This window comes from Megalobrama amblycephala, linkage group LG9 (assembly GCF_018812025.1).
Source record: "Megalobrama amblycephala isolate DHTTF-2021 linkage group LG9, ASM1881202v1, whole genome shotgun sequence".
Classification (NCBI taxonomy): domain Eukaryota; kingdom Metazoa; phylum Chordata; class Actinopteri; order Cypriniformes; family Xenocyprididae; genus Megalobrama; species Megalobrama amblycephala.
In genome coordinates, this window is record NC_063052.1 from 29,862,206 (window position 1) to 29,879,060 (window position 16,855).

The 16,855-nt window shown below is 40.2% G+C and overlaps 2 protein-coding genes across 11 annotated transcripts in view; both read right to left on the reverse strand.

Moving 5' to 3' along the window:
* LOC125275563 (protocadherin gamma-A11-like) overlaps nucleotides 1-16,855 on the reverse strand; it is a 205,955-nt gene that overhangs the window by 150,097 nt on the left and 39,003 nt on the right. Inside the window, exons 1-2 of one of the 10 annotated variants that reach the window (XM_048202669.1) lie at nucleotides 10,783-11,994; nucleotides 718-2,034 (exon numbers count right to left, since the gene is read on the reverse strand). The exons of 6 other annotated variants lie outside the window; for them this stretch is intronic. In XM_048202669.1, coding sequence (XP_048058626.1) covers nucleotides 718-2,034; nucleotides 10,783-11,841 — 2,376 coding nt within the window. In that variant the 5' untranslated portion in view covers nucleotides 11,842-11,994. Of the gene's footprint in view, nucleotides 1-717; nucleotides 4,199-5,393; nucleotides 7,938-9,465; nucleotides 11,995-16,855 lie in introns of those variants that run through there. 3 more of the 10 variants (XM_048202662.1, XM_048202664.1, XM_048202656.1) reach the window with 3 other exon arrangements.
* Nucleotides 13,783-16,381, reverse strand: LOC125275583 (protocadherin beta-15-like). The gene has a single exon (XM_048202690.1). It carries the CDS (start codon nucleotides 16,225-16,227, stop codon nucleotides 13,798-13,800), a length of 2,430 nt encoding a protein of 809 aa, XP_048058647.1. The 5' UTR covers nucleotides 16,228-16,381; the 3' UTR covers nucleotides 13,783-13,797.

A 16,855-nucleotide genomic window follows, 5' to 3' on the forward strand; every position in this document is an offset into this window, starting at 1 on the left:
CACTTCTTTTGAAAACAAGGCTTTAGTCATCAATGAATAACGTTAATGAAGCATGGTGGTACAAATCTGAATACACAGAGCTAAGCCATACATGACTTAAAATCGTGAATCAAGGGGAGAAAAAAAAAAGACTTTACGTCGTTTACAAAACTACAAGTTATGAACTACTCTACAATCTACATAATTCACCCAGAAAAAGCTTGTCTACATCAACAAAACAACTTTAAACTTTTAATCAGAAATTAATTAGCTAGTCAAGAAAAAATAAAAACTCAAACACGTAAAACGCATCAATTCGTGAATCATGCATTGCCACTTACAACTGTTACACATGCCAAACGAATGAAAAATAATAATAATAATAATAATTTATACACAAATTAACAATCTCCGATATGAAATTGACACTCAAAATGTTTCTGTGGCTAAAATAATGCTCTTGAGTCACGTGATATTTTTAAGTGCCTTTTGCCAAAGCATTTAACTTTCAACAAAAATGCACACTGAATATGGAAGCCCAGAACATATTTAATACATAAATAAGTAAAATAAAATAACATAAAATAAAATAAAGTATTTTAATGAGTCAGGTTTTGGTCTTTTAAGCGACTGTTGGCAGTGAAAGCGGTCAGTTTTGAAAACAAATATACATTTAAAATGGAGGTCCATATAAACCTATATTTGAAATAAACAAATACTTAAAGCAATTAGTCCTACCTGAAACGAGTCGCTCATTTCTGCATTAAGCCCTTCAAGATCATCCACAGCAGATTGAGTCTTTTTCAGAGTCAGGTCAGCAGTCAGTGTGCCCTCATTATAAGATCTGACGAACTTGAAGTCACTAGTGCGCGAGCCCGTGGTCAGGTACGCGTCATAATTGTAAGTGCTGCGGAGAGTTCCCGCGCCCTCCACCTCTGCGTAATTTGGAGGGAGATACGCGCTGGGAATGGCTACAGCTCCATCAAACAACAGTCTGGGCTTTCTCCTGCGACAAAACCTCACGGCCAGGATGATGATGATGAAGGTCAGGAAGAAAGTGGAAACGGACACCAGCGCGATGATCAAATAAAACGTCAGTTTGGAGCTGCTCTCGTCATGAGACATGTCTTTCAGTTCTGGAACTTCAGCCAAGTTATCTGATATGAGTAAATACAACGCGCACGTGGCTGAGAGAGAGGGCTGTCCGTTATCTCTCACGGACGCAATAAGGTTCTGTTTCATGCTGTCAGATTCAGAAATGTCCCGCTGCGTCCTGATCTCCCCGCTGTGGACACCGATAGTGAAAAGTCCCGGATCAGTCGCTTTAATAATGTGATACGAGAGCCACGCGTTCTGGCCAGAATCCGCGTCCACGAAGATCACCTTGGAGACCAGGGAACCCGCCTGCGCAGCTTTGGGCACCATCTCGGTCATGAAGGAGTTTCCCTCCGGAGAGGGGTATAATATCTGAGGGGAGTTGTCATTCTCATCCGATATGAAGACACTCACGCTCACGTTACTGCTCAGAGGAGGAGAACCGTTGTCTCTGGCTAACACGAGCACTTTGAAACTCTTCAGCTGTTCGTAATCAAACGACCTCACGGCATGAATGACCCCGGTGTCTCCGTTAATGGATAGAAAGGAGGACACCGGTGCGCCATTGACATCAGAGGACAACAGAGAATAAACTACAGTGCCATTCTGTCTCCAGTCCGGGTCTGTAGCTGATACTGAACAAATAGAGGAGCCCGGTTTGTTATTTTCTTGCACATGAGCTCTGTAACTGTGCTCCTGAAATACAGGGGGATTATCATTCACGTCAGCTACAGTCAAGTGAAGATTCTTAGTGGAAGATAAAGGCGGAGAGCCCTCATCAGTAGCAGTGATTGTAAGATTATAATCAGAGAGCAGCTCGCGGTCTAATTCACCTGTGGTCACCAGAGAATAGTAATTTTTGATTGAAGGAACGAGTTTAAATGGGACGTTCTGCTGAATGGAGCAGCGCACCTGTCCGTTATTCTCAGAGTCTCTGTCCTGAACATTAATGATGCCAACCTCTGTACCGGGGAACGCGTTCTCTGGAACGGGACTGTTCAATGACTTAATCACTATAATGGGGGCATTGTCATTAACATCTGTAATTTCTATCATTACCATTGAATACGATGTTAAACCTGCAGCATCTTTTGCTAAAACACGCAACTCATACGCTGATTTCTCTTCATAATCTAATTCTCCGATAACAGTTATTTCTCCAGTGTTGCGATTTAGCAAGAATAGTCTCTTATCTTCCTCAGAAACATGACCAAATGCATACGTGACCTTTCCATTTTGTCCCTCGTCAGCATCAGTAGCGCTCACTGTCAGCACTACAGTATCTATAGGAGAATTTTCAGGCAGACTGACTTTATAGACGGCCTGACTAAAGACTGGAGCATTATCATTAGCATCCAGCACAGTGACGTGTATGGCTACAGTACCTGATCTCGGTGGAGTCCCGCCGTCTACCGCAGTAAGAATTAATGTCACCTCCTTCTCCTGCTCACGATCCAGCTCTTTGTTTAATACCAATTCACAGTATTTCCCTGCTAAATCGTTTGATTTAACATTTAAAACGAAATTCTCATTGCTTTCCAAAGTGTAAGACTGAACAGAATTCTTTCCTATATCCGGGTCGTGCGCTTCCTCCAGTAAAAACCTTTCCCCTTTGTTCGCCGATTCCCTGATTTCCATTCTAATGACATCCTCATCAAAATGCGGAGCGTTATCATTTATATCTTCAACGTGTAAACTAATTCGATGCAATTCCAAGGGATTCTCAAGCATAAGTTCTTGTTTCAGAACGCATGAAGCTTTCTTTCCACAAATACTCTCTCTGTCGATTCTCTCCGCTACGGTCAGTTCTCCAGTATTCAGATTAATGTCACAGTATCGTTTTCTGTTACCTTCAGTATCAATACGACCCTTACGAGATGACAGTCTGTTCACATCGAGCCCGAGATCCTTTGCTATATTTCCAATCACAGATCCGCGTTTCATCTCCTCCGGGAAAGAATAGCTCACGTCTCCATAAGCGGTGTGCGCCATCATGACACAAAAGCAGAGCGAAAGCAGTAAAACAAATCCTGCGTTTCCATTCATTGTAACACAAACACAAAATATCTTCTACGTGGAAAAAGTGAAATAGTGAAGACCAAAAATGTGCCAAAACGATAGAGGAAACCTCTATGCAATTAATAAACGAGTCAAATATACAAAGTCGATTATTCCTCTCCTCTCTGCAGCAAACAGCCTCTTATAATCGAAAAAGTGGGTGGGGTGATATTATTTGTCTGTTCTACAAAGGTATACAGCGACGCCATGAGGTTGTAGGGAAGAATGGTTGCATGACATACCATTAAATCACATACTTTATAAATACATGCTCTGTTGTTTATGGAGGATACAGGAAGAAGTAATATTAATCGTATTTATTAGGAGATACTGTATGCAGTAAGGCGGTCAGCAAGTGCAGTACTTTCGTTCAGCACCACGGACAGTAATACTAATGTGTTGAAATCAGTTACTACAGAGAGACATTCAAAAATGCAAAACAAATACATTTAAGCATGGTTTGAAATTCTATTACAGTGAATTGTAAGGACACTAACTTAAAGTTCTAATGAAATAACAGCAAATCCGTCTGCAAATAAAAATGTGTCAAGAAGGAAAGGAAAAGGCTACATGATACTGGAGTGCAAAACACAACTAATGCTGTACCAATGCTGCATTTCTGTACATAAAAACAAAACAATAACAAATCTATTTAACAAACAAATAATCTCGGGACCTTGGAAAGATGCATGCATCCAAACATCAGACCAACAAGCACCTGAAATTGGTTAAAAGAGTATCTTTCACAATATCAAAATAAACAACCGAAGAACTCGTGTCATCATCAACAACAACAACAACAACAACAGTTAAAAGCAACATTTGGATCCAATGATTTCAATGTCTAAATAAAACTGTTCTTATAATAAAAAAAAAACTGAGATGCAAGCACGTTTTATTGAAAACAACAGGAAGTAAATAACTGAGTAAAAAGTATCATATTTTGATTAAATTTCATTACATTTGAGTAGATGACTGAATAACACCTGGTCTTAATGCTTGATTTCCTCACCCAAAAACAATATTATATTAAAAGTAATAGCGGTAACACTTACAATAAGGTTCATTAGTTAAACATTAGTTAATGTATTAACTAACAGGAACTAACTATGAGCAATACATTTGTTATTGTATTTACTAATCTTCGTTATTGTTAGTTAATGAAAATAGAGTTCATTGTTCATGTTAGTTCAGTGCATTAACTAATGTTAACAAGATTTTAATAATGTATTAGTAAATGTTGAAGTTAAAAAAGATGAATAAATGCTGTATAAGTGCAGTTCATTATTAGTTCATGTTAACTAATGTAGTTAACTAATGTTAACTAATGAGCCTTATTGTAAAGTGTTACCGTAACAGCAAACAAATCATATTAAATAAAGGTCAATATTCTTATGCAGTTTTTAATGTAAGACACCTTAAACTTAGAACAAATGGTGATATAATATTTACACATAATCTTTACTGTCCATGGAGATAATGAATTTTATAATCAAACAATGGAATGTATAATTGATTTTTTTGAGTATTAAGATAATAAAGTATACAGTAAACATTTACTGGCCACCATGGATCAAAGAAAATCACCATCTAGAAACACTGTTAGAAAAATGCTAGACAGACAATTTGGCCAGAAGTATGTGGACAACCTCTTTCTGTTATCTTTTTATTATTATTATTATTATTATTACAGTGATTTCTGCAAAGACAAGCATCTTAATGCTACAACATAGAATGATATTCTAGAGAATTGTGTGATTTCAACTTTGTTGCAACAAATGTGTCTAATGTGGAAGAACTTGACTTAAGTGGAACTTGACATCTAATGGAAGGTACTACCCATTACAATTCATCCCAAAGGTGTTCAATAGTGGTTCAGGTCTGGGTTTTGTGAAGGCCTGAACCACTGAAAGACCTAAAAGACTTGAACCATCTGAACCACAGAAAGACCTGAACTGCTATTGAACATCCTTTGGGGTTAATTGTAACGGGTAAGACCTTCAATGTGTTCAATGATACATTCCAGTGTTTCATTACCAAGTTCAGTCAATCTCAAAAGAATAACCCATACATATTTTAAACAGCTAAGACAAAAATACTTAAAAAATAAGTAATGTAAAATTCAAAATACTTAAAAAATATGGTCGTTCCACTATGGGAAAAGCTGTGATTATTCAGTCTATTCACACAGTGAGCAGGAGTCTAAAAAGAAGGAGAATGAAGCATGCTCAGGTACCATATAGGACCATAAAAACACCTACCTCTGAAAAAGGAATCATGTCTCCATCAAGCCCTTCCAGATCATCCACAGCAGACTGAGTCTTTTTCAGAGTCAGGTCAGCAGTCAGTGTGCCCTCATTATAAGATCTGACGAATTTGAAGTCACTAGTGCGCGAGCCCGTGGTCAGGTACGCGTCATAATTGTAAGTGCTGCGGAGAGTTCCCGCGCCCTCCACCTCTGCGTAATTTGGAGGGAGATACGCGCTGGGAATGGCTACAGCTCCATCAAACAACAGTCTGGGCTTTCTCCTGCGACAAAACCTCACGGCCAGGATGATGATGATGAAGGTCAGGAAGAAAGTGGAAACGGACACCAGCGCGATGATCAAATAAAAGGTCAGTTTGGAGCTGCTCTCGTCATGAGACATGTCTTTCAGTTCTGGAACTTCAGCCAAGTTATCTGATATGAGTAAATACAACGCGCACGTGGCTGAGAGAGAGGGCTGTCCGTTATCTCTCACGGACGCAATAAGGTTCTGTTTCATGCTGTCAGATTCAGAAATGTCCCGCTGCGTCCTGATCTCCCCGCTGTGGACACCGATAGTGAAAAGTCCCGGATCAGTGGCTTTAATAATGTGATACGAGAGCCACGCGTTCTGGCCAGAATCCGCGTCCACGGCGATCACCTTGGAGACCAGGGAGCCCGCCTGCGCAGCTTTGGGCACCATCTCGGTCATGAAGGAGTTTCCCTCCGGAGAGGGGTATAATATCTGAGGGGAGTTGTCATTCTCATCCGATATGAAGACACTCACGCTCACGTTACTGCTCAGAGGAGGAGAACCGTTGTCTCTGGCTAACACGAGCACTTTGAAACTCTTCAGCTGTTCGTAATCAAACGACCTCACGGCATGAATGACCCCGGTGTCTCCGTTAATGGATAGAAAGGAGGACACCGGTGCGCCATTGACATCAGAGGACAACAGAGAATAAACTACAGTGCCATTCTGTCTCCAGTCCGGGTCTGTAGCTGATACTGAACAAATAGAGGAGCCCGGTTTGTTATTTTCTTGCACATGAGCTCTGTAATTGTGCTCCTGAAATACAGGTGGATTATCATTCACGTCAGCTACAGTCAAGTGAAGATTCTTAGTGGAAGATAAAGGCGGAGAGCCCTCATCAGTAGCAGTGATTGTAAGATTATAATCAGAGAGCAGCTCGCGGTCTAATTCACCTGTGGTCACCAGAGAATAGTAATTTTTGATCGAAGGAACGAGTTTAAATGGGACGTTCTGCTGAATGGAGCAGCGCACCTGTCCGTTATTCTCAGAGTCTCTGTCCTGAACATTAATGATGCCGACCTCTGTACCGGGTAACGCGTTCTCAGGAACTGGACTATTTAGAGAATTTAGTGCGATTACAGGAGAGTTATCATTGACATCAGTAACATCTATTACTACAGTGCATCTACTTGCTAATCCTTGACCATCTTTAGCTTGAATGGGCAGTTCAATTGAACTCTCCTCCTCATAATCAAAGAACCGTCTTAATTTAATTTCACCAGACACTGCATCAAGGAAAAACATTTCCAGATGGCTTTCTGGTAAATGACCAAATTCATAAGTCACTTCTCCATTTTGTCCCTCGTCAGCATCAGTAGCGCTCACTGTCACCACTACAGTATCTAGAGGAGAATTTTCAGGCAGACTGACTTTATAGACGGCCTGACTAAAGACTGGAGCATTATCATTAGCATCCAGCACAGTGACGTGTATGGCTACAGTACCTGATCTCGGTGGAGTCCCGCCGTCTGCCGCAGTGAGAATTAATGTCACCTCTTTCTGCTGCTCACGATCCAACTCTTTATTCAGCACTAGCTCACCATATTTCCCTCCATTTGCCCCCGTAAGCACACTCAGAATAAAATGGTCATTGTTTTGAAGTGTATATGACTGCACTGAATTCATGCCAATATCCGCATCGTGGGCCTCATCCAATAAATAACGAGATCCTTTTAACGCTGATTCCCGAATTTCGAATTTTATTACGCTTTGTTTGAACTGGGGTGAATTATCATTTATGTCCTCAATATTGAGAATGAAGCGATGAAGCTCTAAAGGATTTTCCAGCACGAGCTCCTGTTTAATAACACATGAAGCTTTCTTTCCACAAAGACTCTCTCTGTCGATTCTCTCCGCTACGGTCAGTTCTCCAGTATTCAGATTAATGTCACAGTATCGTTTTCTGTTACCTTCAGTATCAATGCGAGCCTTACGAGATGACAGTCTGTTCACATCGAGCCCGAGATCCTTTGCTATATTTCCAATCACAGATCCGCGTTTCATCTCCTCCGGGAAAGAATAGCTCACGTCTCCATAAGCGGTGTGCGCCATCAGCACGAAGAACAAAAGACCAAACATCTCAACAGCAGAGCAGAACGTTTGAAATGTTTCAGAAATTGATCAGAAATGAAATCCAGAAATACAAGTAGCCCTAACATGTAAAAAGAAACATAAGTCTATAACCAGTTTCCGAAATACAGTCCTTTGATCTCCGTCGACGATTTTCTATAACGAGACGAGCTTGAAGCCCTGTGTATGACATCAGAAGCAGGGTGGAGAGATGTGTACTGAACACACACATGGTTTTGCAGGTAAACAGCGACACTGTGAGTTAAAAGAAGAAACTACAAAAAAAAAAAAAAAAAAAAAAAAAAAAAAAAAAAGATATATTTTTGACAGGATTAAGTGTCGGATAATACAAAGAACTCTTGTTATATACTTAAAATTGTTTAGCAAAACAAGAGCCAGCAGCAACATTTTCTGAAGAGTGAGAGGGAATCACGACCACAGTATGTGTAGTATACAAAAAACAAAAGCTATAGCAGGATGGAGTGGTGTAAGCAATAAGGAGGGGAAAAAGCAACACACCCAAACACCAAGAGTAAATGACAGTGCAGCACCACGGACAGCGACAGGGAAACCCTGCCATATGCCATTTCCAATCAGACTAAAGACATTTACAGAATTACACTCAGTGGCATATTTATGTCATCCGAATTTAATTTCATCTATAAACCATCAATATATAAAAGAGACATGGATGAGAGAAAACGTAAAACTACTTACAAATATCCACATTTATAGATTCGATTACAAATAGCAGAATCCACAGACACGTAGCCTACTAATGATCTCAAAAAAAAAAAAAAAAAAGAAGAAAATAGACAGGATTATTTAACAGTGTGAGACAGAAACTAGATTTCTTACCTCTAAAGATCACCAACAAACAACTTTTAACCTATTTAAATCCAAAATAGTAGCTAGTGAAAAAACAAACAAACAAGTATTTTAAATAAGTAAAAACATGTCGATTTGTGAATCATGCCTCATGACTTACAACTACCCACCTGAACAAAAAATATAAAGTTGAAAACAACTTAACGCGTGGTACTTCTATGATGTCAAAATGTCATGCATGCGTCTACAATGAAAGTAGATGAAAGAGCCAAAACATCTGTCAAGAATAGAGTCTGCTGCTAAAGAAAGCACTCAGTTTAAAACATAAATATATGATAAATCTGTAAATCAAACCATTCCTAATACAACTATTTATTAAAAAATACATTTCGCATAAAGGGCTCATCGATAAGTTGAATAAAATAAAAATAAAAAAAATCAATAATCACAAACTTGGCTACACAGTTAACAAGAGATCAGACAGCACGCTGACTCAGATAACAGAAAACGGATTCTAAAAGGTCGAAGCATGTTCTTTGACTTTAGAAAGTTTAGAGACAGGAAAAGAGAAAGGAGAAAGACAAGAAAAAAAATAAAACGTAAAAAAAAAAAAAAAAAAAATAGATAAAAACGCTAATACGTAAAACATAACTTTGTGAATCATGCATCATGACTTACAATTGATAACTCGTGACCAGAATAATCTAAAAATATATATATTTATCAACTTCAACTTCTTCAACTTGTCCCTCAAAGAGTCTTGACTTCTTTTTAAGAGCCTGTTGCCAATCAAAGGGGTCAATTTTGAAAAAAAAAATGCACATTAATATGGAAGCCCAGACCATTAAACACAAAATAAATTCTTTGTTGGTCCTACCTGAAACGAGTCGCTCATTTCTGCATCAAGTCCTTCAAGATCATCCACAGCAGACTGAGTCTTTTTCAGAGTCAGGTCAGCAGTCAGTGTGCCCTCATTATAAGATCTGACGAACTTGAAGTCACTAGTGCGCGAGCCCGTGGTCAGGTACGCGTCATAATTGTAAGTGCTGCGGAGAGTTCCCGCGCCCTCCACCTCTGCGTAATTTGGAGGGAGATACGCGCTGGGAATGGCTACAGCTCCATCAAACAACAGTCTGGGCTTTCTCCTGCGACAAAACCTCACGGCCAGGATGATGATGATGAAGGTCAGGAAGAAAGTGGAAACGGACACCAGCGCAATGATCAGATAAAACGTCAGTTTGGAGCTGCTCTCGTCATGAGACATGTCTTTCAGTTCTGGAACTTCAGCCAAGTTATCTGATATGAGTAAATACAACGCGCACGTGGCTGAGAGAGAGGGCTGTCCGTTATCTCTCACGGACACAATAAGGTTCTGTTTCATGCTGTCAGATTCAGAAATGTCCCGCTGCGTCCTGATCTCCCCGCTGTGGACACCGATAGTGAAAAGTCCCGGATCAGTCGCTTTAATAAAGTGATACGAGAGCCACGCGTTCTGGCCAGAATCCGAGTCCACGGCGATCACCTTGGAGACCAGGGAGCCCGCCTGCGCAGCTTTGGGCACCATCTCGGTCATGAAGGAGTTTCCCTCCGGAGAGGGGTATAATATCTGAGGGGAGTTGTCATTCTCATCCGATATGAAGACACTCATGCTCACATTACTGCTCAGAGGAGGAGAACCGTTGTCTCTGGCTAACACGAGCACTTTGAAACTCTTCAGCTGTTCGTAATCAAACGATCTCACGGCATGAATGACCCCGGTGTCTCCGTTAATGGAGAGAAAGGAGGACACCGGTGCGCCATTGACATCAGAGGACAACAGAGAATAAACTACAGTGCCATTCTGTCTCCAGTCCGGGTCTGTAGCTGATACTGAACAAATAGAGGAGCCCGGTTTGTTATTTTCTTGCACATGAGCTCTGTAATTGTGCTCCTGAAAGACAGGTGGATTATCATTCACGTCAGCTACAGTCAAGTGAAGATTCTTAGTGGAAGATAAAGGCGGAGAGCCCTCATCAGTAGCAGTGATTGTAAGATTATAATCAGAGAGCAGCTCGCGGTCTAATTCACCTGTGGTCACCAGAGAATAGTAATTTTTGATTGAAGGAACGAGTTTAAATGGGACGTTCTGCTGAATGGAGCAGCGCACCTGTCCGTTATTCTCAGAGTCTCTGTCCTGAACATTAATGATGCCAACCTCTGTACCGGGTAACGCATTCTCGGGAACGGGACTACGTAAAGATTTCAAACGTATCTCAGGAGCATTGTCATTAACATCTGTAAGTTGAATTACAACTTTAGCGTCACTGGATAAACCAAATCCATCTTTCCCTTCAACGCGTAATTCATAAACCGCTTCGTCTTCGAAATCAAGTGCACCTGTAACTCGAATATCACCTGTACGTGGATCTAACGAGAACAGCTTTCTAGCTCTGTCAGAGATACGACCAAATTCATATGTCACTTCTCCATTTTGTCCCTCGTCAGCATCAGTAGCGCTCACTGTCACCACTACAGTATCTACAGGAGAATTTTCAGGCAGACTGACTTTATAAACGGCCTGACTAAAGACTGGAGCATTATCATTAGCATCCAGCACAGTGACGTGTATGGCTACAGTACCTGATCTCGGTGGAGTCCCGCCGTCTACCGCAGTGAGAATTAATGTCACCTCTTTCTGCTGCTCACGATCCAACTCTTTCTCTAGCAGTAATTCCAAATTCTTTTCTCCGTCTACATTTGAATTAACAGCCAGTTGAAAGTTATCATTTCTTTGTAGATTGTATTTTTGAACTGCATTCTGTCCTACATCTGCATCATGAGCCGAATTCAAGCGATAGCGAGTACCTCGGAGAGCAGATTCCCTAATTTCAAATGTGATCAAATCCTTTGAGAAAACAGGCGAATTGTCGTTAATATCCTGAATTTGAACTGAAACGCGGTGCAGCTCTAATGGATCCTCTAGCATGAACTCAAATTTTAAAACACATGAAACCCTGTCGCCACAGATCTCCTCTCTGTCGATTCTCTCCGCTACGGTCAGTTCTCCAGTATTCAGATTAATGTCACAGTATCGTTTTCTGTTACCTTCAGTATCAATGCGAGCCTTACGAGATGACAGTCTGTTCACATCGAGCCCGAGATCCTTTGCTATATTTCCAATCACAGATCCGCGTTTCATCTCCTCCGGGAAAGAATAGCTCACGTCTCCATAAGCGGTGTGCGCCATCAGCCCGAAGAACAAAAGACCAAACATCTCAACAGCAGAGCAGAACGTTTGAAATGCCTAAGAAATTAAATCCAGGAACACAACAATGTACATGTAAAAGGAGAACATAAATACAGATCTGAATTTAGAAATGTAGACAGAAGTACAGTATATGAGGCAGTCTCCGTCGACGATTTTCTATAATGAGGCGAGCTCAAAGCCCTGTGTATGACATCAGAATCAGGGTGGAGAGATGTGTACTGAACACACACATGGTTTTGCAGGTGAACAGCGACACTGTGAGTTAAAATAAGAAACTGCACGACATTCATATCTCTGACAGGATTAAGTGCTGGAATATACACCGAACTTGGCATATACTTAAGTATTTTGAGAATTAAGAACAAGCAACGACATTCACTGAAGATTGGGAGATTAAAAAATCCCACAACATTTAAGGTACTAATACAAGAAAGAAAGAAAGAAAACAGCGGTATAGAGGGCTACATTATTTAGGAGCAAAAAATCCAAATACCAAGAATAATGCTGATGCAGCACCATGGACAGCAAAAATAAAACCTGCTCAATGCAAATTCCATTTCTAAAACAGTAACATTTTGACAGAGACTATTACAAACATCCGAATGGCACACAAAGTGACGTTAGAGAGAGAGAAAAAAAAGAGATAAAAATGCGTTTGACAAAACGAGTAGTCAAAAGAACAAGTCAGTTTCTGATTTATTTCTTTAAATGTCACTATAAGCTAACTGTAAACGCTTTAAATGAAAGAATAACGACTAAAAATAATGAAAAACTCAATAGTAACACGACTCGTGAAACATGATACATGACTTACAATTGATCATATATGAGAAAAATCTAAAAATAAATTATACTAATTTATCGATCTATATTTCAGACTTCAAACTGACCCTCACAAATGTTCATGTTTTTAAAAGCACTTGAATAAGTTACGTGGTCGTGTTATTTTAAAGAGCCTGTTATCGATTAAAGCAGTCAGTTACACATACACATCTAATCTGTAAACCCAGTGAATAAGCATTTTTTCTAAAGAAAGTATTCTCGTGTGCGCATTATGTCCTTTCAGATCACAAGAAAACAAATTTGGCCAGTCTATAAAGAATATACTTGTACAAGACAACGCAAATGATTAAATCATGGTGAATATAAAAACACAAAAAGGTGAAGAAACCGCTCAACATCATCTGTAGTCTACAGCGAACTGTGACGTCAGGTATATGACATCATATGAACAGAGTGGAGAAACAATGTCAGCGGTGGCACTGGTAAACAGCAACACAGAGTTCAATTAGGAAACTCTAATAACTCTGACAATAAATGCCAAAAAGTGGATACAACACATGACATGTCTTTACAATATCAAAATCCTGGATCAAACAAACATTCTCGTAGAATTTAAAAGAGAACAAGCTCGATTTTAAAGAGCATATATTAAACCTACACATATATAAATAAAGACACGAGTGTAAACAGACACAGGAAAAACCACACCAGAAACAGACACTGCCTGTACAGCACATGGACAGCAAATAGAAAAATGCCATTTTACCCAAAACTTACTATCCGATATATTTTTTAAACAGGAGATGAAGACAAAAAGTAAATAAAAATATAGAGAAACTCACCAACTATTCACACCGCATGAGGTCACATTATAAGACTTTGTGCCACTTAATCTCGATTTTTAACATTTCTGAAATCCCTTTAAATCCAATTTGTTTTTTGTTTTATTGTTGTTGTTTTTTTTGTTTTTTTGGAAAAATATGTCTAATAACAAACTGGTGCTGATTAACAAAAATAAAAATAAAAATAAATAAATAAAAGATAACATTCTCGTACAAGACATTATAAAAAAAAAAAAAAAAAAAAAAAAAAACGCTACTTGATATAGTTACTTTTCAGACTTCAAACTGACCCTATAAAATGTTAAAGTCTGCAGTCAACAGAGAATAGAAATAAATATTAAATAATAATAAAAATCTTTGTTAGTCCTACCTGAAACGAGTCGCTCATTTCTGCATCAAGTCCTTCAAGATCATCCACAGCAGACTGAGTCTTTTTCAGAGTCAGGTCAGCAGTCAGTGTGCCCTCATTATAAGATCTGACGAACTTGAAGTCACTAGTGCGCGAGCCCGTGGTTAGGTACGCGTCATAATTGTAAGTGCTGCGGAGAGTTCCCGCGCCCTCCACCTCTGCGTAATTTGGAGGGAGATACGCGCTGGGAATGGCTACAGCTCCATCAAACAACAGTCTGGGCTTTCTCCTGCGACAAAACCTCACGGCCAGGATGATGATGATGAAGGTCAGGAAGAAAGTGGAAACGGACACTAGCGCAATGATCAGATAAAACGTCAGTTTGGAGCTGCTCTCGTCATGAGACATGTCTTTCAGTTCTGGAACTTCAGCCAAGTTATCTGATATGAGTAAATACAACGCGCACGTGGCTGAGAGAGAGGGCTGTCCGTTATCTCTCACGGACACAATAAGGTTCTGCTTCATGCTGTCAGATTCAGAAATGTCCCGCTGCGTCCTGATCTCCCCGCTGTGGACACCGATAGTGAAAAGTCCCGGATCAGTCGCTTTAATAATGTGATACGAGAGCCACGCGTTCTGGCCAGAATCCGCGTCCACGGCGATCACCTTGGAGACCAGGGAGCCCGCCTGCGCAGCTTTGGGCACCATCTCGGTCATGAAGGAGTTTCCCTCCGGAGAGGGGTATAATATCTGAGGGGAGTTGTCATTCTCATCCGATATGAAGACACTCACGCTCACGTTACTGCTCAGAGGAGGAGAACCGTTGTCTCTGGCTAACACGAGCACTTTGAAACTTTTCAGCTGTTCGTAATCAAACGATCTCACGGCATGAATGACCCCGGTGTCTCCGTTAATGGATAGAAAGGAGGACACCGGTGCGCCATTGACATCAGAGGACAACAGAGAATAAACTACAGTGCCATTCTGTCTCCAGTCCGGGTCTGTAGCTGATACTGAACAAATAGAGGAGCCCGGTTTGTTATTTTCTTGCACATGAGCTCTGTAATTGTGCTCCTGAAATACAGGTGGATTATCATTCACGTCAGCTACAGTCAAGTGAAGATTCTTAGTGGAAGATAAAGGCGGAGAGCCCTCATCAGTAGCAGTGATTGTAAGATTATAATCAGAGAGCAGCTCGCGGTCTAATTCACCTGTGGTCACCAGAGAATAGTAATTTTTGATTGAAGGAACGAGTTTAAATGGGACGTTCTGCTGAATGGAGCAGCGCACCTGTCCGTTATTCTCAGAGTCTCTGTCCTGAACATTAATGATGCCAACCTCTGTACCGGGGAACGCGTTCTCGGGAACGGGACTATTCAAAGATTTGATTATAAGAATGGGGGGATTGTCATTTATGTCAGTAATTTCTATAACCACTTTTGTATCTGAGGAAAGACCATACCCGTCCTTAGCCTCGACAATAATTTCATATCTTGATTCATCTTCAAAATCTATTGGCCCTTTCACGGAAATTTGTCCAGTTTGATGATCCAATGAAAAAGATTCTTTTGAATATTCGGATAAATGACCAAACTCATATGTCACTTCTCCATTTTGTCCCTCGTCAGCATCAGTAGCGCTCACTGTCAGCACTACAGTATCTACAGGAGAATTTTCAGGCAGACTGACTTTATAGACGGCCTGACTAAAGACTGGAGCATTATCATTAGCATCCAGCACAGTGACGTGTATGGCTACAGTACCTGATCTCGGTGGAGTCCCGCCGTCTACCGCAGTGAGAATTAATGTCACCTCTTTCTGCTGCTCACGATCCAACTCTTTATCCAACACTAACTCGACGTACTTGCCTCCATCTGTCTTTGAATTCACTGCTAAAATAAAATTTAAATTTCTCTCAAATATGTATGTTTGCACTGAATTGTGGCCGACATCTGCATCACGAGCCTCAATGACACGAAAACGAGCACCTTTATCGGCACTTTCACTTATTTCGAGCTTGATTACATCTTTGGGAAATACTGGCGTATTATCATTAATGTCTTGGATTTGTAGAACAACGCGATGCGATTCCAAAGGATTTTCTAACACAAATTCGAAATTAAGCGCACAAGAAAGCCTCTCCTTACAAAGTCCCTCTCTATCTATCCGATCGGCCACTATCAATTCTCCCGTATTCAGATTAATGTCACAGTATCGTTTTCTGTTACCTTCAGTATCAATGCGAGCTTTACGAGATGACAGTCTGTTCACATCGAGCCCGAGATCCTTTGCTATATTTCCAATCACAGATCCGCGTTTCATCTCCTCCGGGAAAGAATAGCTCACGTCTCCATAAGCGGTGTGCGCCATCAGCACGAAGAACAAAAGACCAAACATCTCGACAGCAGAGCGGAACATTTAAAATGCTTCAGATGTTCAGCAGAAATTAAATCCAGCAAGACAGTTAATATGTAAAAGACAACATAAATATAAAACTCAATGTAGAATAATAGCCAGAAGGACAGTATTATAGCAGCAATCACTCGCCGTCGATGATTTTCTGTTACTAGACGAGACTGAAACCCTCTATGACATCACAAACAGGGTGGAGAGATGTGTACTGAAGTCACACATTGTTTTGTAGGTGAACAGCGACACTTTGAGTTAAAGGAAAAAACTGCATGAGATTCACCTCTCTCACAGGATTAAGCCTCGGAACATGCACTGAACAGATGAAATGTACTTAAAATTATTTTGCAAAACCAGAGGCAGCAGTAACATTCTCTGAATAATGGGAGATCGAAATTACCACAGCATTTAGGCCTAAAGTATTTACAAAAAATACATAAATAAATAACAGAATGCTGCCAGCTACACTGTGTATGAGTGTAAAAAAAAAAAAAAAAAAAAAAAAAAACACCAGTGCAGTGCAACAGTTAAGCACCATGGACAGCAACAGGAAAAACAAAAAATCTGTACTACGCCATTTCCTATTCGGATAAATAGTAAAATAGTAATATTGTTTTATTTTCTTTGTAAGCTAGTT